Source organism: Pimephales promelas, chromosome 6, assembly GCF_988280905.1.
Source record: "Pimephales promelas chromosome 6, fPimPro1.hap1.1, whole genome shotgun sequence".
Taxonomy (NCBI): domain Eukaryota; kingdom Metazoa; phylum Chordata; class Actinopteri; order Cypriniformes; family Leuciscidae; genus Pimephales; species Pimephales promelas.
Window position 1 is genome coordinate 12,860,049 of NC_142774.1, and position 25,082 is coordinate 12,885,130.

General features: G+C 39.3%; 1 protein-coding gene across 11 annotated transcripts in view; it reads right to left on the bottom strand.

Annotated features, from left to right (window-relative positions):
- Positions 1–297: 297 nt before the first annotated feature.
- tenm3 (teneurin transmembrane protein 3) overlaps positions 298–25,082 on the bottom strand; it is a 343,805-nt gene continuing 319,020 nt past the window's right edge. For 8 of the 11 annotated variants that reach the window (XM_089132127.1, XM_089132131.1, XM_089132129.1 and 5 more), the window contains 11 exons: positions 22,667–22,916; positions 19,393–19,413; positions 14,387–14,619; positions 13,718–13,872; positions 10,253–11,127; positions 9,414–9,589; positions 8,383–8,618; positions 7,933–8,229; positions 4,844–6,455; positions 4,589–4,719; positions 298–4,365 (listed from right to left, as the gene is read on the bottom strand). In XM_089132127.1, coding sequence (XP_088988253.1) covers positions 3,607–4,365; positions 4,589–4,719; positions 4,844–6,455; positions 7,933–8,229; positions 8,383–8,618; positions 9,414–9,589; positions 10,253–11,127; positions 13,718–13,872; positions 14,387–14,619; positions 19,393–19,413; positions 22,667–22,916 — 4,745 coding nt within the window. In that variant the 3' untranslated portion in view covers positions 298–3,606. The remainder of the gene's footprint in view (positions 4,366–4,588; positions 4,720–4,843; positions 6,456–7,932; positions 8,230–8,382; positions 8,619–9,413; positions 9,590–10,252; positions 11,128–13,717; positions 13,873–14,386; positions 14,620–19,392; positions 19,414–22,666; positions 22,917–25,082) is intronic. The other 3 variants (XM_089132128.1, XM_089132133.1, XM_039681467.2) reach the window with 1 other exon arrangement.

Consider the following 25,082-nt stretch of genomic DNA (forward strand, 5'->3'; position numbering starts at 1 on the left):
ATTGCACTTTAATTGCACTCTAAACAGACGTGTCTATCAAATGGAAATCATGAGCCTTTTTCGAGATGCCGCATGGCTATAAAACAATACAAAAGCAAAATTGAGCAAAAACAAATAACATAACATCAGTATACAACTTCCTCTAAATCCTCATTACAAACGAGAGATTGTAAGATAAGTTATTGAATTTACAGGTAAAATCACTTCAGTTTGTAGTATTTGTTTGGAATAACAGATAATACAAAATACACAAAATGTAGAGAATGTTAAAAAAAACCCAAAACAAAGTAATTAAAAAAAAAAAAAGCAATGGTTGTTTTGTCGCAGTAGCAACAAAGCTAATCACACACAGAATTTTAGTACTCAGACAAATTCAGTCAGACGATGCACACATTTTAGGTTCACCAAATCCCACATCAGATCTGATATGAGAAAACATTACTGTCAAGTGACTGAACTGTGTGATATCAATGGCATTTATTCAAAATGCATAAATTAAATACTGATGATTTTCTGTACAGGCATCTTTCCTTTTATTTTAGGAAAAATAACCAGTTTTTACAATCTTTCCTCAGATCCGACCAGAGATGTGACGACTGCAATAATGTAGAGGCATCATCTTTTAACATATACATTGTAGTGCAAAGTAATATCAAAACAGACCACGTACATATTGGCACTAATATGCTGCAAGAGAAAAATGTGACCTTTCTTTGATTCGTTGAGTTTACACTGTATGCATGCAATCAATGGCAAACCTATCAGGACCTTTCCTTTTCTCATACATTTATATCCTCACCGCTACTCGGCAACATGTTTTTCCCAAATCCGCTAGTGCTGGGTTTTAATAAGAATACTTTTGACAGACAAATGTTGGAATTTGTTTGTACACACAGATTGAAGGGCTCCTGAGTACAGTGGCCATTCCTTATGCCAACAAACAACATTCCTGTTGATAATCTGTGAAGACCTTTTAAGGCAAACACTTTCTCCCCTTAATATTGCAGTGGTTCTTGTTCTGTTATTACTAGTGTTATAATTAAGTGCTCACCTTTTTTTTTCCAGAGGGAAAAGTTCACCCTAACAAAGACCCTCCCGATCAGTCCGTGACTGAGAATCCCAAACAAAACCTCACAGGCCCACAGGTGGGTAAAATCTCCTTCAGACCTCAATTCACACATGAATAGAAAAATATGCTCCACCGTACAATTACATGATTGATTAAAAAACTTGTCATAGGAAAACAACAAACTAAAATGGAAACAATATTTTCTCATTCATTAGTCAGAACATTTTATTTTATACAATCTTTAAAAAGCCTTTACAAAAACAGTATCTGAAGAAGGAGGCAGTCCATTTAGGCATACAAATTAATATTGGTTTTCCCTTTTGGGGTGACTTCTGATCACGTTAATGTTTGTGGTGCTCTCAGATGAACTCATTGGTCAAATGTTTCAAAGTAAAATAAATCCTAAATCAATTCATATGGGTCATGATGAAAATCATTTTTAGATAACTGTTCACTTCATATTTGGTGCTCTTTCAGAGTGTGTTCACACTTGTAGTTTGGGTTGCTCATAAAATGTGTAAAGGAATCAAAACAGCAAACACAAATGAAGATCTACTTCGAGAAGGCACAGTTCTGCCTGTTCCGAACTGCGATGGGCAACATCGCGACTATGACACGACTATGTCCTTTTTAGGGTCTCATCTTCCTGTTTTTGGTTCGTGTACATATCTCTGGTTAGTCTTTCTGTTTATATATCATTCGGACCGCACCAGAGTTCGTTTGGAAGCGGACCGAGACTCTTTTCAGGGGTCTTGGCCCACTTTTTTGGTGCGCAACAGTGTTCAGACGGTAGCGTTCATACTTAATTCAAATAAACTGCACTAAGAGAGCAATCGCACCAGGGTTAATTAATTTTAATCAAGCCGAACATGCCAAGTGTGAACACTCCCTAAATTTCTAAATTCATCTTATAGCTTTAGAACTTATGTTACATAAATTAAGCCCCATGCAGAACACTTTATTTCTGCCATCATAACATGATCATAGGGCAATATCTGTGCTCACTGGAAAAAGCAACACTCTGTTTGCTCTCTAATGTCCCTTTTGATTCAAGATAGTCTGAGCTTTCTTCATGTCTAGGGAGGTTTTAGTGTTGGTTAAAATGCAGGGATATAAAATCCTTGGAAGTTTTTTTTTTCCGCCCCATGCTGCCAGTGACAATAGACATCAAAGCTAGTGTGATATGTCCCTTATCCAAAACATTAAAAGGAAACTTTCTGAAAAAAAAAAAAAAAAAATCTCTGTTTAGAATGCGAGGCTAAAGCTTGAAATTGTATCTCTGGACAGAGAGTGACACTTTAAGCTTGAAATGCATTCCAATTAAAGACAGAACAATATCATTACCATTAATTTCTGGCAAATTACTAAACCCCTGTTGGGTTTTTAGTATTCGAGTGTAGTATTTACTCAACCCACATCTACTCTAAACCTATTGTTGATTACAGCTGCAGCAACAGCATGAAATCACTGAACATATTTAGACAATCTGAAAAAGAGAGAGAGAAAAAAAAGAAAAAATGGCAACAATCAGTTTCAGAGGATGGAAAGAGAAAAAAAACAATGTTGAGGATGCAATGACACAGTACAGCTGATTTTATTTCAATTAGCATTACCACAAGATAAGATAAAATATTAAAATTCATGAGTATAAACAGTAATGCATGACAAGACAAAAAAGTCTCAATATTTGTAAGATTTTATTTTTTATGTATAAACACTGTACATAAATTACTTTCTCTGCGACTAATATTGTACGGATAAGTGGAATTTTTTAATTAAAAAAAATCCATAAAGATATTCTAACATCTCTTGTCAAAGTACCGGTCAGTTATGAGATATATATTTATATATTTTGTTCTGTCAGTTTCCGCTCAATCCACCACTTGGGTTGGTTCAGGAATGCGATTGTACACTCAGATTTGATTATATGAACCACAACTGTGTCCTTTAATTAAATCAAAGCAGAAGAGAAACAATCAACTAACTCACAGTCTGAAACCTCAGTCCTCACTGGTTGACAAAATTTTGCTGAAAACAAGGATGCCCAGGACACTTCGAACCACTGAATTAGTCACTGTCTTGTGAAAAAAAGACATTATATTAGTTCATCTGGGTGCAGTGGTCTTTGCATGTAAACACATTTGCTTTTTTTCCCTCCATTTTTTTTCACTGACCAAGTCACCTTTAAGGTTTTATATAAAAAAACTAAATAAAAAAAACAATAAGACAAAACAAATCATAACTGAGTTTTTTTTTCTCTCTTAGAGAGTCCATTATCCATTCAATGCAATAATGTGGACAAATATGTAGAATGGGGGTGTGGTTCAGTCAATGAGAGGAAGTGCCTCAAGTTTCTTTTTTTGTATAATTGCAGTGTGTGTGTGTGTGGCACTTAGGCACAACTCCTCACTTCTCTGACATAAACACTTTCCCTTAAGTCTCTGGGATAGGAGTTCTGGGAGTGTGTACACAGGAGAGAGGAGTTTGGGGAGAAGAGGGGCAGTAGTCTGTTGAACAGCCTTGTGCTGTGCAGACTGTTACCTCTTCCCAATCTCGCTCTGCCTCAGGAACTGGATATTGTTGGCACTGTCGGCCAGTTCAGGGTACTGCTCCACCGATAGTACATAGTAGCCGTCATAACCCAGCACCTTCCCAGAGCTGAGCAACTGCCTCTTCTCCCCCTCTGTCCAAAGACGCACTCCCTCCTCCCCGTCACGCACACGCTGCTGCTCCCGCGCCCATGCACTTGACAGTGCTCTTTGGCGGGCCTGCTCTAAGACACGTGCCTTCTCCTCGTCCAGTGTCATACCATAGCGCACATGCAGAGCCAATGCGCCATACTGCAACTCCACATCTGCAAAGCGACGTGTCCGCCCATTGACCACGGTCGTGGACTGTGACACTGTTACATTGACACCGTTCTCTAGACTCTTGCGACCGCTAGTGAGTCGCAAGGCGCCCAGGTCACTCTCGGGCAGGCTTGTCTTTATAAAGTAGTGCGTGTCGCGGCCTTCCACTGTGAAGTGCAGGTCCTCTAGGTAGAAGGCATTGTTGAGGACGGTGGCCACTTTAATGCAGTCCTCATTTGCTATGTTCAGTGCGTTAGTGGCCACCTGGCCTTTACTGGTAATGGCAAGCATCACACCTTTACCAATGAGGGATTTGACTGTGGCGAACCACAGCCAAGGTTTTTCCCGGCTTGAACGACGTCGGCTTAACTGGATCTCTGGCATCCTCTCAAAAGATAGGAAAGCCTTGGCCTGCCTCATAACCTCCTGCTGGACCCCCGAGATGGACTTAAGTTGGCAGAAAAAGACAAAACACATTAGATAATTCGAATTTTTTTTAATAGAGAATGAGTTTCAACTTGAATGACACAAATTAAATTACTTTGTTTTTCATCGAGTTCTTTTAAACTAAAATAGCAAATTTTATAAAGATCCAGCCAAGTAGTTTGTGTAGAACAGAGAAAGTCAAACATATAAGATTCATGAGGGAAAAATGCATTAGATGCCATACCGGTAGGTCATCCCATAGTTGACTCTTACTCATTTCCAGTGAGGGTTGGGTGAGGTCAAATTTAGGGATGGGAAATCCTGGGATGACATTATGCAGATGAAAGCCAAATGTCACAAGCCAGATGTTGACATCTATAAAAGAAAGAACAGACCCCAATCAAACCCTAAAACAACTCGAATCAATTAAACTAATTAAAATCATGGTTGCACAAAAAAACCCCCACCAATACAGTATGCCAGAAGGTCCCTCTCTTACCTGTGACATACTCCTTGACTTCATGCACCTTGCTGATGGGATTATTATTGCGGAACATGTACAAGTTGAAGGGAGCTGGGTCTTTACCCACCCTGGTCCAGGTGCTAATATCTGGGGTGGTCCAACGGCCTGCTTGAATGTCATAGTCTCGCTCTCCAAAGTGCAGCAATCTTGTTAAAGGGTCATATAGGCCACCATGGAATCCAATAACCAACTGGAAGTCAGGGTTAGAGTCGAAGTAGATCTCTCCATAAGCAGTGTATTGCACCTGCTTGAGGAGAAGTCCATTGCTGCTGAATACTGCAAGTGGTGTTCCTGTGTTGTCACAAGCGATGTAAAACTCCTCACCACTGCTGATCTCCATGGCAAACAGATGGCCTTGTAGGTCATAGTAGAGCGAGGTAATTTCAGAGCTTGAGTGGTTGTACACATGGGTGATGCGTGTTGGGTAGTTGAGGTCCGCATAAAAGAACTGAAGGTGCTGGCCCAGACTATTGCGAGAGGCCAAGCGTCTTCCTAGCCCATCATAGCGGTACTGGATGGTCCACCCGCTGGCTTTACTATGCACCCGAACCAAGAGCCCTTTGGAGTTGTACTCAAAGATCTCTGCACCCCTTTGCCGCAGAAAGCCATCTTCATCCATACGATATTGCACATCGCCCAGCCGTGTGATGCGGTCCCGTAGGTCATAGCGGAGGGGAGTGAGTCGTGCACTGTTGCCAGGGTTCAGCAGGTGTAAGTTGCCATTCAGGTCATAATTGTACCGCCACATCATTTTTTCATTTAGGTAGACAGTCTGCAGCTGCCCGTCCACATCATACTCATAGCCATACTTGGTGGTGTTGGCAAAAGGGCCGATCTTTATTTCCCTTTTGGTGACACGGCCCATGTTGTCATACTGGATGGTGATCCAGTACATGAGGGAGCGGAAGATCTCGTATTGGATCTCCTTGATGCGGCCATGTACGTCAAAGTGCTTTGTATAGGTCATTACAGCCGTTGATATGATCTGATTAATATCATAATAGATTACTCCGAATTTCCCAAACTGCTCTACCTTGCCGGAGATGTCGTCAAACTGATAAAGGTCTATAGGAAGTGGGGTCTCGTTGATGACTCCTTGCATGCTGGTGACTCGGAAGCTATTGTCATAGGTGTAGTCAAAGCGGGCATTAACCATGCCATCCTCACTGAAGCGGAATATCTGTCGGTCCACCAGAGGACCTATCTGTCGATATCTGATAGAACAAATGAAACCCTCACTCTGAAGGTTGACAGTTTTCAGCACACCTGCTGTCTCATCATAGGTGAAGCTGACCCGTGTGCTGTCATATAAGATCTCGGACAACTTGTTCTGTCTCCGGTACTTATAGAGGACACGCCGGCCAGTGCCCAGGTGTGCCACCCGCAAGAGCTGGCCATCCTCACTGTAGTCCACCGTAACCGAGGCATTACTTTCAGGTGGATTGTAGATGTTGCGGTAGTAACCGACAGAGCGGATAGTTTGCATGGTGTGACGCGCCACACTTGGCATTGTGATGGCAGAGAGTCGATCCTGCAGATCGTAATCAAAAATGTACTGCCGCTGGCTGTGTAAGAGCAACACCATGGACTGTAAATCAAAAGGTGGGAGAGAGGAGAAATTAACCTAAAAAATTAATTACTTCTTACATGCTATTAAAATGCAAATGGTGTGTAAAAGCAGGTATTAACGCTCCATTTAGTGATTAGTTCTTTGCCTAATTGAGGTCTCCTTGACCCTCAAGCTTCTAAATGCAGGTCTGTTGAATATGCGTTGCTGCATATCTATGAGGCTTTAGCCTCATGAGGTGCCCATACTTATCTCAATAAGGTGGGCTGAAAACGTTTTTCATGCTCTGAATATTGTGAAACTGGGGCATCAATAAAAAGGGGTTTTAAAATGCATCTGTATGCTAAGCTACAAGCTTGAGGTAAACAAACAAGTCAGCAAGTTGTCTTTGAGTTATGAATGATGGAGGCCTCATGTTTATTCTGTGCTAGTTTTGGGTCTTGTTGGACAATTTGAGAGGTGAGTTGAAGCAGAGGATGATAAATAAGTGTTTTATGCTGTGGGGCTTAAGTGCGGACATCCCCAGACCCTTTCGTTGAATGAATCTGAGACTGTGGCATTCAGAGCTACCACATCACTCCACTTATATTCATGTCTTGCTTGGTAAAATAAGCAAACTGACTGACGTCTGCAAATTTTGAGGGATATCCTTAGAGGCCTCTCCATCTTTGGGGAATTGCAACAGGAGGTGTCTACCTTTGAGAAGCCTTCACCTTGTCAACTAAACTTGGACAGACATTATTCTAGTTCCCTTGCCACTGCTGGTGGCGTATGTTTGATATCCTCTCGCTGGTCACGCTACCTGCGCATGTGGCAGGCGATGGAAAGACAGACTATTCATGCATATTTAATCTACACATTTGCACACCGTGGTTTTTCTTGCCACAAAACTTGTGGTTGCAGCTGAGTTCTCTCTTAAGGGAAACAAACTTTTTATCTAACTGAAACTTTGTAAAAAAGACTTCATTCTAATTAAAGGTCTATAAACAAAAGTGTACAGCATACAACAGCAAAAAAAGCTGTTTTCCTGGATGTCCTGCAAGTTTGAAGGGTTGGGGTACAAGTTATTCTTTTCATACCACTCTTTATCTCTATCTTTACGGTATCATTAGGCTGAGCTCAAACCACAAGTTTCCCCTGCAGTCTCATTTTAAGACTGTAACTTTGTCTATGAGACGTTATAAAGCAAATTTCCTCACAACAGTTTCTCTCCCTTCTGCACACACCAGTTTTTGAAGTATATAAAGCACCCACATAAATTTCTGACCCTTAGATAACTAGGTGTATTTGTAGGGGTCGCTCAGTACGGACCAGGCCCCTCGTTTTGGCATGCATGTGATTTGTAGATTAACTGCAAAGTTTAACCATCATAGATTGGCAAGACAAAACAAGTCCAAATGATTACATTTAAGTACAAAGTTACATTTACATTCCACACTCCAGCAAATCTTCTGGTATAGGAGGCCTAGCTACTGTTTAAAAAATTCACAATTCTCACCTTGTCCAAATAGGTGTAACTCCAGGTTTTGGCATCAGCAAAGGTTCTGGAGACTATGCGTCCCTGGCTGTCGTATTCTACCCTCTCAATTGTGGGTCCTCTCTGGAGGCTTGTGACTTGGCCAGTGTTGGAATAGGTGAGGTTGACGGACATCAGCTTACTGCTGGGCACCCACAGTGTAGGATGACCAGAGGCATCATACACGATCTTTAGAAGGAACTTTCGATGGTCATCATATATTTTCTCTGTGCGTAGTGAGCGGTCATAGTCCACAGACAGCAGGTTTCTACCGTTCACCTTTATGATAGGAAAACATTTTACTGATTAGAACATTCATTGCTAACAACAGGTATAATATTTTTGTGTGGAGTTGATTACCCTAATTTTAAAGACATATATTGCATATTATGTATGAGTGTTGACAGTTTTCTAAATGACATTTTTACATACCCTGAGTTTCCTGCCGAACACTACAACCTTGCCCCTGTTCTGTTCTTTTCTGAAGCGCCACTCCACCAAGTTCTGTCCATTTTCTCCAGGCAGCGTCATGTTTCTTCTGGCCACTGTTGGGTTGGATGCGCCTGCAAGAATATGAGGCTCGGTCTGGAAGTGAGAGTCCATTCCATTGGCATAGATGACCCTCATAGAGTTATCATAGCCCACTTGGTAGCTGTTTCTTAGTTGATCTATGAAGGAAAACAGTGAAATGAGAATTAGGGAGTTATAAAGGATTATGTTAAGACTGTTCATTCAGTGTGGCAGGATCACCACCTTGATTTTTATTCTCAAGCACCATCATATTTAGTTAAGGAGGTTAGAAAAGGATTTGTAAAATGAAAACCCCATGACATATTAATTACTTTGGTTTGTGCTGTGGTGTAACACATAAATACATCATCTTCTTTAATCAAGTAAATTCATTTGAATGTGATGACTTTTCCCAAATTGGCATTAAGTCACCATAGATGTGTGTAATTTCTGCATCACTAAACAAAATTGCAAAAATAACTTTTCAAACAGGTTTCCCAATCTGCTACTGGTTAAATAAACATAATTGTCCTCTCCCAAACTCAGGCCACTGGTAGAGCCAGTTTCGAATGTTTTGATTATGCCAGTGATTAAACTTCTTACAAAATCAACCTAAAGATGTCTTCCTTGTTGTGTTTGCAGAGTTGGGCTAAGGTTTTTAAAAATGTAAAAAAAATCAGCTTTAAACTGTGCTATGCAGATGTATTATTTCAGAACCCAGCTGTCCAGGTTTCATTCCCTGTGGTGCTGTGATTATAGTGAAACTATAAATTACCATCTGACAATTTTAGCTCTAATGAATGAGTAATGAGTGTTTGGTCATTAATATTGATTTAACCTGTGAGCTACAGCTTGATTAGCAGTGTGGAACATTTCCAAGACTTAAAGCAACAGGTCAGTTTATAGCATCATCAGGGCATTGTTAATAATAATACAGCAGAGATATGGCGCACCTTGAACTAATGTGTAAAATGAGTCAATGGAGGAGAGGTTGGTGGTGATGCTGACATCGTCGTCTCGTCCTGAGGTTTCAATGTCCACTGTTAGGGCTCTGTCCATCTCTCCAATCAGACTGGTGATAATCCCAGTGGGGAATGTCACGTTGGTCAGGCGTCCTTCACTATCATAGCTGAAAATCAAAAATGCCATTACAGCACCTTTTGCAGTTGGACCTCACTTATGTGTGGTCAGCAGTTATAATGATGGAATGACATTAAGCAGACTAGTGTGCATTGTGTACGGCAAAATGTGTAATAGGCTGTTTCTGTTAATATAAAATGTGGATTAATTGTTACCCACAAACATAATCAAAACTTGACTTATTGAAGTCATAATCATTAAGGTCTGCCAATGCCTGTAATGTCTTTGTGGTTATTGCAGGGTAGGTGCACAGACACTGAGTCCAACATGTTTGCCAGAAGGACCTACCCCAGACTGGCATTAAGCAAAACCTTTTGGTACACCACCAGCCGGAAAATGTAATTCAAATTCATTTAGCATTTTCACCATGCTCTAAATAGCATGTGGTGAAATTAAATGGTAGGTTTTGTAAGTACATGCTGCATTTTTGAAGACTTATTAAACCCTACAGCAGGAATGTGCACTACAACATCAATGTATCTGAAATGTCAAGGCAGACAAAACTAAAATAAAAAAATAAGGTAAAAATTCAGTAAGTATATGTATATATCTGAGACCACACTGAATATAATAATTTGATAAAAAATCTAATAATAATAAAAAAATGTGCTGTGCTGTATTGTATTGTAAAAGAATTAGTTGAAGCACTCACTCATAAAAGGTGGTCCAGCCAATTTGGATGCTTTTGGTGGCTAGCAGGCCACTGTTTCCATGGTAGGTGAAGAGCACTAGTTCCTGCCCCTGAGCTGTGAGGGTCTTAAGCCCTCCGTTTGTACCAATTGTCAGCCAAATGACCTGGTTGTCAGGGGCAACAATGCGCACTGGCATTCGATTGGGGTCACGACGAACCCGGAGCGTATTTCCACTGCTATCTGTTACAGCGGTGACATCATCCTCATTACTATAGCTAAAGTTGTACTTATAGTCACCAGTGACTAAGCTCATAGTAAACTGATGTGTTCCATTGGCGTCAAACACATAAAGTTCTTGCGAGGCAGGTGACGCGACTTCAAAAAGACCCGAAGAGCCTTGCGGAGGTCGATTGTGACGTATGGCGCGGATTCTAATGTTCCCTAGGTCAGCTACGTAGAGCGTTCCATCAGGAGAGACCATCAGAGACGAAGGAGCATTTAGCCTTGCGTCTTTGGCATACCCATCTCCCGTCTGGTAACAGTCACAGTTAGCGTCGTTCTTGCAGTCACAGTCGGAGGGCGCTCCTGCCAAGTGCGAAATCTCGCCATCCGTGCTGACTTGTCTGATGCGGTTGATCTTCTTTTCATCCGTCTCAGAAATATAGAGCACACCGCTGTATGACAAAGCAATGGCTGTTGCACCTTCTAGAGTGGTCTGGATGGCACGCTTTCCCATGGTGTACTCGATGCCTGGCACCTGGCAATGCATGGGTCTGCCTGCCACAATGCGCACCTGCCTGTTCTCGGTTATCTGTAGTACAACATTGTTGTCAAGGACATAGATAGAGTTGTCCATAGGGTTGATGGCCAGGTCTGTAGGCCACTCTAAACGCACCTGGAGAAAGGACAGATCAAACAAACAGCTTACAAAAACTTGGATGCATATACACACACAGACACATTATTACATCTACCGTCTGCTCTCTCATTCTGTGCACAGTTGATGCTTGGGTCTGACACTGATGAAGAAGGATCTGTTACTTTGGAGGCTTAATACATTGGGTGCCTCTAGTTCATTCGATTTGCCTGTCGCTGGGTCATTTATTTTGCAATGGGATGCAATTCCTCAGTGCCTACAGGGAACAACTGTCTGGCAAACAAAAGCACAACCAGAACAACATTGTCCACATGGATGACTGGAATACCTCCACTGCTTCAACAAGGCTGTTAAAGAAGGTTTGCCAGGACAGTCTTTTTTTTTTGGATGTCTAATAAAATAAAGTCCTTCACCACAACACACTTTCTCTCAGACGTACAGAGAAAAGTGTAAGTATTCTTTCCTTGACATTGGCTCGTCTGTCTGAATTATCTGGTTTCAATATTTCTTGAATACAGTCTCGACAACTTCAATAACAAGTGGGGAAAAGTTATGCAACTGCATAATATATAACTCACTCTTGTGTAGATAAGCTGATAATGTAATTTTCAGTCTATTCCTAAAGCTTTGAATGGACACTAATGGAGACCTATTCTCAATGAAATCAACTTAAATGGCATAATTGAGACTTTCTTCAACCTTTCTTTGCAGGCGTCTTTGAAGAGCACCACATTAAAGTGTAATGGTTCTGAACTACAGCAGTTCCTGTGGATAAAAGCTTTCTGTGCTCAGCCATGGCTCATCTGTGATTCCACCTTCTACATAACGCATGAATTTGAGATCAGATTTTACTTGGGGCAAACGGGGTGCGCCACAACATGCCACCTAAAATGTTTCATCAACCCTCAGGTCACCACCTAATATGCAAAAGGACAACTTGGTAGCCTTAGAGTACTTTTATGCTCTGGGGACAAACTTGATTTAGACTGAACATTTCAAAACCCAGATTTAAGCGAAGATTTCCTTGAAGAGTTTTTTGAGTTATTTTCTGCTGTCCCTATTGGCCTAACTGAGGTAGGTGACAGTTGTGTAGGTTGAGCTGTATATATCCTTAATGATGCACATCGATGACTTGCTACGGCAAACGTTTGTGTAATTGTGAGGCTGACACCAACTGTCTGGGTCTATCCATACTTCACTGAGCTTCACTGAGCCTGGACCCAAGGGTATGTTAGACAACCGCCTTATGTCTCATCCCCAAACTCCATCACTTAGACAGAGACAAATGGGATTGGTGGGGAGACCAGAAAAAAATAAAAGAGAGGGGAGAAAGGATTCTGCCTAAGATTGAGGATAAATTTAGTTTACTAAACACTGCATATCACCCCATTTCAAGAAAAAGGCCCTCTTGATTATAAAGTTGCAGGTAAAATACACACACAATAGAGATTACCAAATTGCACAATTACCAAAGAACACAATTACCTGTTTGTTGGGTTGGCTGATCATGGACTGCTGAGACTCGATGACATTAATGTAGCATTACAAACATTTTCATTGCAGACATATTCTATATGAAGTCATGATTAATTTATTCCATAATGTGCCCTATCAGAGTGGGATACCGAGATAAAACTAATAATAGTCAGCTGATCATGTGATCCCAACAAGGAGATGACATGTTGAGGAAAAACTGCTCCATGTTATATAAAACAGCCTTTATTAGGATACTGATTTGACTGCAGTCTTTATCTCATTGGAGTGTTCATCAGATTAATCATATTTTTCAAATGTACTATTTATTATTTTGTGTAAAACTTTTTTCAATGAGGTAAAAACTACAGAGTGGACCTATAAATGATTTTCCCACAGACTCACTTATCTAAACTGATTAGATGGAGAGCAGCCATGGGGGGGAGCTCCAGGTCTTCAAGAAAGTTCCTCTGTTTTTTTGTTTGGGTGGAGGCTGCTATAGGGATGATCTCAGGCTTTTGGTTTGTCTTGAGGTCAGTGGATGGATAGAAGGTCATAGTGCAGTTTACTACAATTGGTTGGCTAGACAAAAATATGAAGACATTTAATTTAAAAGGCTGCAAGCTCCAAAACTCTCTGTGATGCTCCTTTAAATAATAAGCTATTATTTACAGGGCTTCAGATAGTACAAATGTTTAATTATTATAAACACATTGTAAATAAATACAATATAATATTAAAATGTATCAAGGACAACATGAAAAACAATCCTGCTTTCCATTTCAAATGAGACAACAGTTTCAGTTGCTTCTCTGTTTTAATCTTTGACACAAGGCCAGTCTCCCTAACACCATTTCAACGATAAATCAAGAGTATCGGGTTAAAACTGGTAAATCTTTGTACTGAGAATCACAGATCGCATTCTGAAATAAATCGAAGTTTGACCTTTCTGCCCTTTAATATTTTATTTAAGCCCAGTGGCATAACCGGACTGAATTTAACTCTATAAACCATTCAACGCTCAGGTTAGCAGTCGTGCAGCTTTTCTTTTGTTGCAGCAATAAATGGACAAATTCATATTTAAGATTCCAGTGCACTAAGCAGTGATGTAGAGCAGGTGAGTATGGATATATACCTGTCCGATATGCATGCTGGTATCACAGGTCAGAGGGCGAGCAGATGTAAGGTCATTAGACCCCAGCAGTGTTGAGATGATGCCATTCCGGTCTACTTTCCGGATCATGGTACCGTCCACAAAATAGATGAACCCGTTCTTATCCACAGCAATGCCTACATAGAGAGGGGGAGGGGGCAGATGTGAAATCTGCAAATAGACACACACACTGCTTCTGAAAACAGGCGAAACACGACTGGTACACATGTCACGCTTGCCCCAGTGGTTTCCAGGTCACTGAAGACGCGGCGCTTGGTGAATTATTCACAATGTGCTTTTGGGTGGTGAATTATTCCTGAGCTAAGAGTGATGTTGAGAGCAAGTAATATGCAGGAAGATATGTTTTTTTTTCTAGTCAGATCTAGTCAGAGCTAAAACCAAGAGGCAAGGAACTGAATCCTCTGGAGCTCTGATTGAACGACAATCACTAGTTCTCTCATAGAAATGTGCTTAATGGCTGGATGTTGCTGTGTTGCTAACTTCAAATGAAACCAGTATTATTTTATTAGCAAAATAGAGTTTTTTTGTATTATTTGTGCATGTGTATGCATGAGAGAGAGAGGACAGAAGTGTGTCATGTTTAGCTATAGTAGTAGTCCATATTGATTTACAGGTGTTCCGCCTCTTTACCTTTGGGTCCCAGCAGTAGCGCCTCGGTGGCCTTGCCTCCATCCCCACATCGAGCCTCGTCAAATGGCAGACACTGTTCTCCAGTCCCTGCCACAACCTCTGCGTTCTGCAACAGCTCTTTGGTTCCTGTTAGGGCTTTAGGCCTGAAGATTCGTCGTGAGTTGGTGTCCGAAACATACAGCTGACCTGTCATCGGGTCTGTTGCTAGGTAGTACCTATGTGCAGGATTGTTGCTAATGGGACAAAAGTAAAAATTTCAAGAATGTCAGTATAGTCCTCCTATAAAATAAATAAACCAATAAATACATATATATATACAGATACAACACAATTAAATGGATACATTTTATAAAATAATTTAAGGTATGGAATAGATAACTGAACAGGTTGGCATGAAAAAGTTAAAAACAATTCCTTCAGTAATAATCAGTGTTGTGCAAGTTACTTCCAAACTGTAATACATTAGGTATTACTTGTTACTGTTATTTAAAAGTAATTCATTACCTTACAATATTACTGTCCCAGAATTGTAATGGTTACATTACTCATGTATTACTTTTGAGTTACTTTCACCAAAATAACTAAGTAGAACTTAACTTTTGGGCTGTAACGATATGCAATATGAAACCGAAATCGCGATTCGCCACACGACTCAGATCCACGAACCTACAGAATCGCGACACACCTCTTCCAACTCCAGCGTTATTCTCCTTACCGTCCAGATCCAATGCTGCCTTATCTTTAAATTAGGCTATATTATTTGAAGTTAACATTATAAAATACGTAGACCTACACCACAAAACTAGTTGAGGATAAATTATTTAAAATTGGGGAAGTCCAGCATTATGGACATGACATTTGCAGTCTAAACTTGAAATAAAAATTCTCAGAAAATACATGTATTGAAACGTATATAGGCTACTTCCTTAAAGGACTCCAGACATTAGACAAATATCAGTCTATGTTTTATTTTTAATATTAGGGAAAAGACACACATTCATGCGTGACAAAAAAATAGGAGGCAAAATCGATTTTTTGTAATTCTGTTAATTACACTGCGCAAATCGGATGAGGAAGGGTTGGCTCTCCAGTCTCCATAGAACTTAAAATATTCATTTTATTTTAGTTTTCGTGTTCGCATTTATGAGGAAAAAACAATGTTACAGACGCGACCGCTCTGAACTGGCACTAAAAGACTGCTTTAAAACTTTCACATGGTCTGTTGCCTTTAAGAAGTAAAAGCAGACAATACACTGTAATACAAGTGTAATACAAGCCTCACTGAACATGTAACGAGTAAAATATTACTGAAAATTGATTAGTAATGCCTTACACTACTGCGTTACAGCAAAAACTAATATGTTACAGTAATGTATTACTTTTGTAATGCGTTACTCCCAACACTGGTAATAATCATACAATTACAAACACAAAGTTAAGTTGTTGAAGGCTTCAGATGTATAGAAACGTGATCACTGGCTATTGTGTTTTATTGTTGAAGTGAATGTACTTGTTTGGCCCGGCTAGCTAGAGGGGAAAGTAGTTGAGCACTCTGTCAGAGTGAACCTAATGCGTTATGACTGGAAATCACTATCGTCTGACACAACCATAATGATGCCCACCAAACTGTCAAATCCTTTCAATCATTTGCACTTCCCACCCGCACTCCTATGACAAAGGAAAAAGCCAGCAAGCAACATGAAGTGATGTATCTGTTGAAGAAAATCAACAACTTGTCGCAGTGTTTCAATTAGAAGTGACTAAGGACTAAGAATAGAGCAGACACCTTGCAAGAGGGTTGGCTTTGGGGCAGGCAAACAGATGCTGGCTGCTGTAGCTGAAACCTCTCACTTTGTACAGTAACTAAGATTTTATTTATATATTTTTAGATAACCTCACCAACTGATCTAAAATCATATTTGAAAAGTGGTATTGGGCTCTATGTTTGAGCTGATTCATGGTCATTTTTAAGGCATTGTAGGCATGCTCCCATTGTGAAGGGTCTTAGACCCTGCTCCTAGGGACTCACTTTCCCACAAAGTTAAGCTCCAACCCTAATCAAACACATCCGAACCAGCTAATCAAGCTCCTCAGCATTGCTTGAAAATCAAAGTCAAGTGTGCTGATGCAGGTTGGAAATAAACTTTGCAGGACAGTGGGTTTCTGGAAGCAGGGGTGAAAATGGTATCTCTTTTTAGTGGTGTTTGGAAGGCAGCAAAGAAGCTCAATATGTTTGGAACAGAGCTAAAGTGTCTTTACATTAGGGTTGTCAAAGTACCGGTACTTCAGTTCCAAGTTGACATTAAACGAAACGTACCAGTCTTTCTGTAGTACCGGCAGTATCGAGAACCGTGACATTCGGACTGATTCTGAAACTGCAATGTCGAATATATCTGTGCATTAAATAGACCTGCCACTTATTCTGTTACCTGTAATGTGTTTATTTGTTTTTCATCACTAACTTTTCATTAGATTTTTTAATCCAATGTTTACAGTTTGATGGCTACATGCTAATGTTTTAATATATTTTTTTTAGGGCTGTGCAAAAATTAATTGCGATTAATCGCATCCAAAATAAAAGTCTGTGTTTACATAATATATTTGTGTGTGCTGTATATAATTATTTTGTATATATAAATACACACACATGCATGTATATATTTAAGAAAATGTGTTATTCATATATAAAATATTTATATTTATATAATATAGATTATGTATATATATATATATATATATATATATATATATATATATATATATACAGAATTTAAGCGCAAATAATTCTTAAATATATACATGCATGCATAGGTATTTATATATACAAAATAATTATATACAGCACACACAAATATATTCTATAAACACAGACTTTTATTTTGGATGCGATTAATCGCAATTAATTTTTGCACAGCCCTAATTTTTTTACTTATGAATTTTTGATAGCATTAAATATTATCTAATTTAATTTATTTAATTTTCAAATAGTAAAAAAAAAAGTTTTTGTTTACTGAAAAATGGTACAGAGAACAGTGAAATTTGACTGGTATTGGTACCGACTACTGAAATATTGTTACCATGTCGTCAACCCTATTTTACAGAAAAATATACAGTAGATTTTTACAGCTTTCACATGTGCTAATTACACTTTTTATAGTTTGAATCAGCATGCACCAGCAACTCAGGAAAAGACCAAAGGGCTAAGAAGGTCTCCGGGTTATGTTAGTTATTGTTGCTATGTGGCACAGACGCCACATCACACTTGCAGTAAATATAGATCAAACAGACTAAAAATAATATACAATTTTGCTGTGCCAAATGGAAACAAATGTGAGTTCTGGGAGTGGGTAGAGGCTTAGAGGTGGCTTGGTTTAAGGACACCGAGGCTTGGGGTCAATAATCTCCTAAGTTTATGAGGCTCTGAGGAGCATTAGGCTATATGGGCGTGACACGATGACAAATACAGATGAGCCGAGACATCTAGGACTAGGAAGGCTAGCCAATAGGTGTCTTGTAATGTTCACCAGCCAGAAACAGTGCTTGTGAATTAATAACTCTAAGCACTTATTTATTCAGAGTCATTAATGCTTAATGTGTCGTTTTTGTTTCTCAGAAGCATTGAGAAATGTTGGTGAAAAAATGTATGCGTCTAAAAATACACCCTTTTAATTACGTCAACTGAAATATTTCGCCCACACACAATGTAACCATATAGTGAAGTTGGCCACTAATTCCATTTTAAATGATTTGGTAGGAGACAGAGATGAACGGTTAGCATGTCCATGGGATTACTAAATTTATCCCTGGTTGCAAATTTATTCAACAGGCTCTAATGGCTTTGGCTCACCCACTTTAAATTACTCGCATTTATTTCCATTCATGAGCTCCATACGTCTGCGATTAAACCCTACAGAGGTTTCAAACAGAACTTAATGTAGGATATCAACATCTGCAGCGCTCTGTACATCGCCCCTCAACTGGAACTATTCAAACATCTGTGGGATGATGAGGGTCTATTTGCAGTGTTTATCAAGAACCTCTGCTTGTACGGGGCGGAGACATTTGTAGCTGAAGTACTGAAGACCTGTCAAGAGAGGTTTATGTCCTGAATCCTTCCTGAGAAAACAGGTCTACACCAGTGTCAGCTCAAATGGACGTCTGTGTATTTTACTTAAACCTTTTCTGGCCAGAGAATCAAAAGATAAAAATTAAAAAAACAAACAAACATTGCTTTCTAAGCTTCATGAGGTATCTTTTGACTTTCTGGAATATGCAATATGCCACATTAAAAGAAAATGTTTTACTTGAGTTCTACATAAATGCCTCCGCTAATCTTCCCTTATATACACCAAGTGAAGAAAGAGGTTTCACAGAGCAAGACAAAACGGTTGAAAGGAATTTGGGAGTGCCGTTGATTTATAAACCACTGACAAACTAAGATTGCGTTTGAAGAAAAATTATAACCATTTTGTCAGGAATTCAGATCTGTTGTCATAACCGGCACAGTAGTGTTTTCAATGGAACCACACCATCAACAGAGACATCTGAAGAAGTCCTTACTATATAGTGAAGTTCAATCTGGGATACAAAATGTGTTTTAATCCTGGAAATTTACTTCAAGCATCCTGTATGTGCAATAGATCACACGATTATCAGGTTTCACAGAAACTTGGAAATCATGCATGTTGGTAATATTTGTAATTAATAATTTTATTTGTAATTATCAATATTTGTTAATTGTAATTTGTAATTAAAATGTGTAAAATTAGACTATCAGACCTCACTAAACTAAAGATTTGGGCAATGAGCTTTAAAGCAAATGAAGTGAGTTAAATAATAGCAAGAAAATCTAAAACTTTAAGAATGTCATTGGTACTCCATAAACATCTGAGACAGATGACACACCTTTACATTACTTTTGATGACATGCAACAACAATGCAATGACAAATAAACAAATAGACTGCACCCGAATGGAAGGAGCAGTGCATCAATGAGATGGCTTACCTATGTCTGAAATCTTTATTTCTTAGGATAGCAGAGGAAAAAAGAAAAAGCAAGAGAGATGAGAAAGGGGAGAGAGTGTTAAACACATACATCTTGTTAAGAAAGAGAAAAAAAAAACAGGTGTGTATATATTAATCACATAGGAAGGAAATAACACAGCGAGATGGGCTGTTAACTGTACTTTGTCAGGTTTAACAGAGTTGGATGTGTGAATATTCCACCTGGGAACTAAAGAACAGTATGAGCTCACAGCACATGCTGAGGTTAACTGGCCCATAATAGCAAATTGATTGTGTCCCAGACAATGAAAAGCAATTCCTTAAACATTGCCTTTAGCCGCACAGAAGCCACGCTGTGAATATGTCACACAGAGGACCACCATTTCATTTTCTACATCCATGTGTTTAAGTGCTTTAATGAAGGAATCTAATTTACAGGAGCAGCAGACACACAAAGATGATACTGAAACCTGTTAAGTGCTGGGCCATTTCTAGAGAACTCGTATGAGTGCGCATTTTTTGTGTGTGGGTATCAAGTTCGGGGCAGATGGAATGAAAAGAAGATCATAAGATAAGGTTAAAATACAGTAAGTGTCAATGACAGAAAGACACAGGCACGGAAAACATGAGATGGAAAACGAGAGGCGGCTAAAAGGACGAGACAGACGATTTAAGGGGAAAGAGAAAAGAAATAAGAGATAAGGAAAGAAAGGCGATAAGAGGTAGTGGTCATGTATCACCGCAATGGCTAAATGAGGTGCTGTAGGAGAGCGGAGAGTGACATGGAGGGCCCTCTAGGCCCCGGCGAGTGTGAGGGAAGAATTTATGATCGTTTCAGCGAGAGTCTATAAAAGACCCGAGACACGGCTCTGATTTCATATAGAGGAACCCTGAGAGCACTTTGAAAGAATATCTACACGTCTCTGTGTGGATGTGTGAGACCACTCTAGATCTAAGGAAAGGAAATGGCAGGTCTTGAGGCTTGAAAGAAGAGGGTGCATGTGTTCACCTCATGGTTGTAATGTATCAGTTCTGCACCTCTGCATTTCATGATGTTTTGATTACTCACACACTGTGATCACAGCCAGGAGAGAATACAGTTTGAATTTTTGAGATAGTTTAGATTATTAAATGAATATAGGCATGTTGCACTCATGTAAGTTAAAATGAAACCACAATTTCTTTCTTTTTTTATATGGACACTGAACAATCAAAACCAATCTTTCTATTACAGAGTGGCACATTTGACAGTGCTTTTTGGTGACACTTTCCTGTTAAAGGGAAAATCTGTCATCATTTACTAACCCTCATGTCACTCCAAAAATGTAGGCTTTTTTTGTTATCTTCTGAGGAACACAAAAAGAGTTCTTTTTTTACATGCTGCTCTTTTCTATACAATGAAAGTGACTGGAGACTGGGGCTGTTGAGCTTCTGACAGCCCAGTTAATCATTCACTTTGATGGACTGAAGAAGAGCATCCGGGCATACACAAATAACTCCTTTACCGTACGTTCACACCGCCGCCGACTTGAGCTTTCAAAGCGGCCGGAAGTCATTCATTTTCAATGGAAGCTGGCTTCTCTCAACTGCAAGGAGTGTCAAATCCATCGGCGTCGCGTTTTGGGCGTTTTGAGCGTTTTGAGCATCAATGAGATAGTTGAAAGAAGCTCAACTTTATGGTAATGAGCTGTGACGCGGTTCAGCGGCAAAACGCCAGCAACCAATCGGAAATGCCGGAAATGTAAACTTTCGTTCCTACCAAAACATTAGTTCCGAGTAAATGGAAGAGAAGCTAATAATCGCCGTTGCTATGATTCCTACTGGTTTCGTATCATTTATGACATGACGTTGTTTGCTTATACGGACCGCATGAGCGCAACTTTTATTTGAAATATTTACGAACACTCGTTTTAAAGCGGGAATGCAATTAATTTGCTCATGGTGACCGCAAATAATAATAATAATAGCTAACTATTTTTTTCCGACCAAATGTGACCAAAACGGTTATAAAAATGCTGTAATTATGAAAGGTTTCTTTATGTATTGCTTGTTTTTTTTTCTGTTTATTACACTTCTGTGTATGTTGTGACACTTCTATTCTCCCTGCAACGTCAGAGCGATCAAAGCATCCAAAGCATCAACAAGCTTCCCCATACTTTTTTTTACAAGCGTCCTTGACAGAACCAACCCGGTCTCATCCCAAGACGTCATATAACTGACGTTTTGGGACGTCTTTTGACCATACGTCAATATTCGCCTTTTTAGGGCCCCCTTAAACGTCAGTAGATGAGGTTATGGAATCCTAACTCTACCCCAGACCTAAACCTAACCCTAAACCTAACCCGTCACCTAACTGACGTTAAAGGTAAAGCGTCAGTTGTATGACGGCCCCGGACGTTTAAGGGGGCCCTAAAAAGGTGGATATTGACGTATGGTCAAAAGACGTCCCAATACGTCAGTTATATGACTTTTTGGGATGAGACTGTGTTAACAGAGCGGCCAGAGCTTCTTTGACGCTCAAGTCGGTGGCAGTGTGAACGTATAGTTAGGGTTCCACAAAAAACAAAACAAAAAAAAAAACATGCAATTCGTCACTTCTTTAATGATTACACAATTTGTTTAGCTTAAATGAACATTTGATCATTAGAGGACTAGCAGTGGTGTTTTAACTTTTGGCTAAACTGCTGTAACGATGAGATTTGAGTTTTTGAATGTCAACTGAAACTGAAAAGGAACTCCTCCACAATCAATTTAGGTAGCAAATAAATTCCCTATAATCAACAAAAATACAACTACATTCAATAAAAAATAAACGTACTTGCTGAAATGATAATCTTTACTGCCATATTAAAAATCTCAGTGATTACGCTCTTTGAAGAAATAAAAAACGTAGTTTAGTTGGGTTGGCAGACAAACTCTGAGAGATAAACACTGTTATTTCTCTGAGCTCAGTAAATAAACAGCCACACACACACACAGCCTTTGATGTGGGCTGGACGAGCTCAATAGAAGGCTTGTGTTGGATCATAAAAAAGCGAGGTATGGGAATATGGGGTTGAGAGCGCCGGTAATGAGTCACCCTGCATAGACGAGAACTCCGTCACTGTCAGCACGTTCTTTTCAGACCACATGAGCCTTTTACTGGGCTGAGTGCCCCATTTTACAGTCAAACAACATAAAGTATTCATATCATTAGCACAAAGGCTACATCAGACTGTCTTTTATACCTCTTTTAATTTCCTTTCATTCCTCTTTTACTAGCTCGCGTTTCTTACCTCAGCTCCATAACACTGGTAACGTTTCCTGAGGGAAAGATGCGTCTGATGTAGTTGAAGTCACCGACAAACAGGCTGCCATCAGATCCACAGGCGAGGGCCACTGGAGCCAGTAGTTTGTTGCCATCAGCCTGACCATTACAGCTGGGGCAGGAGATACTGCGCCTGCGCCCATTTCCCATAATGGTGCTGATCACTGGAGGCTGCTGGGAGACGAAGATGTTCTCACCGTTGCCTTTGTACAGGATGCCTGCAGGACAAGAAGAGAGGGTGGTGTGGGTGAGTATATCATAATATAGCTGATTTTGGAAAGATGGAGAAGCTAAATTAAAAATTCATATCATGATCTAATGAATATCCTGGGATTTTTATAATGTAACATTAATCCAGTACTCTAATATATATATATACACACAGACATCATAATGTGTACACCTGACATTTCCCCCAGCAGCAATTGCTCACAGACAGAAATGTCACGGAAAACCGCTTTCAGTTATCAACCTGACTTTTTAACAACTAGACCACCCTAAACCAATCATAAAGCAATCAAAGCAAAAGACAAAAAATCTGTAAAAATGTAATTATACCCATTCAGTAAATGAGAAGAGAGTTTATCTATGCAATATCTCATTACTGCTATAATAACCCATAAATCCCATGCACATCAAGAGATCTGTGGAGTTTATTCAATATTCGACCTCTTTATCTATACCTTTGGCTAAATAGGATATTAAATTAGTATTTTTTAAATCATTTTAATTATATAAATTAGGCAGAAATAAACTCAGGAAACATATCAAACTAACGTTACGAACAATTAGGAAAACATAACTGCTTCTTATCTTACGTATTAGCATTTCTTAAACAGTAATTAATTTTTGCTTTTGAATATTTATTCTCAGATAATTTGCTCCTTAATGTAATGTTATTAAAGGGTGTTGCCATTTTCAGACTGGATCACAAAACTGTCTGCTTTATAGTAACGCAGCATTCTGATAATTCTACTGTTAATATATTCAGCAGCGAGAAAAGGGAAAATCTGGCAGCAGTTCAGAATCGATAAACAGCCCAAACACATGCTGCTAGAATGATTATATGGCACAGGCAACTTAAGAAAATCATTAAATCAAATCACATGATGAAATGACTGTAGGGTGCATCACAATAAGTTATCTTTAAATCTTTAATATGTCTTTTTGTTTTTGTTCCCTAGTATAAATTCAAAATGAAAAACTAATACTGACATGATTCCCACTGTTAAAACTATTTCGCTGACTGTCACTAAACTGTGTGTGAACGAGTTATTATTCATTGCAACTAAAGTTTATTTTCCAGTTTTTCTATCGGTGATACACGATTATACACCGTGGTTAATCTTATAGCCACAGCCATTTTGAATGCTTGTAAGTTCAAGTAGGCTATACAGTATTTGGGGGAATAGCATGAATGTGTTTATGATAGTCTCGCTGTATATCTGTGTGTGTGCAACGCAGTGTGGAAATGCCACAGTTTGGGCTGTGTGATGAGCTTGGTTTGGATTAGATCCTTGATGTTGTCCTTTAATATTCTCCCTCAGGATATTTTAATGGTGCACTAATAGCAACACCTGATCGACCCTACATGCTAAACCCCACCACCGCTGGTCGTTTCCCGTTATTGTTCCTCAGACAGCAGCATAATCAGTACTTATTTTATTGTATAGAGGCAGGAATTGTATACAAATAGCAAATAGCAGACAATATGTGAATAGGTATACAAAAATAACCAATGTTAGTAGCACTAAATTATAAAGTTAAAATAAGGGCACATGCCCTACAACTATCATTCAACTTTATAAGCCCTGCGCAATTAGCAAAATTTCCCCTCTATCCCTCCAAAAACGGTTCTTACAAAATTTCTTGTCAACTTTTTGAGAAACATGGTGACTGAAGCCTGTTACAGGCAGAAGAGATCCAGCCTCTGGTTATCAAAAAGTAGAAGACGGGGGGTCTTTTATCAGACCCTAGAGAGGGGGAAAAAAGGTATGAAGTGTTTTTGATCTTTCTTTAATGCTGGTTAGGATCAAGGGGGCACCAGGAGAGGAGGGTCAGCAGGAACCATCACTAAAGTGTGCATTTATAGATAGCAATATCATCATGTAATATGAAAGTGAATTGCAAATGTTGGAGGAGGAAAGACAAGCATCAGCACCTACTGTACGTGCTCACCGGTACATTCACATTTTGTATACGAGCATATCTGTTTGTTGACATCTAACTTACCACTAATAGGTTCTAATAAAAATTCTTCAAATAGTGAAGTCTGTACCATCATCATGTTTTAAAGATTACAACTTAAAACGAGTAAGCAAGCCTTTGAAATTTTAATAAATGTGCAGCTATTGTCAATAAGGAATTTATAAGATATTGAATAC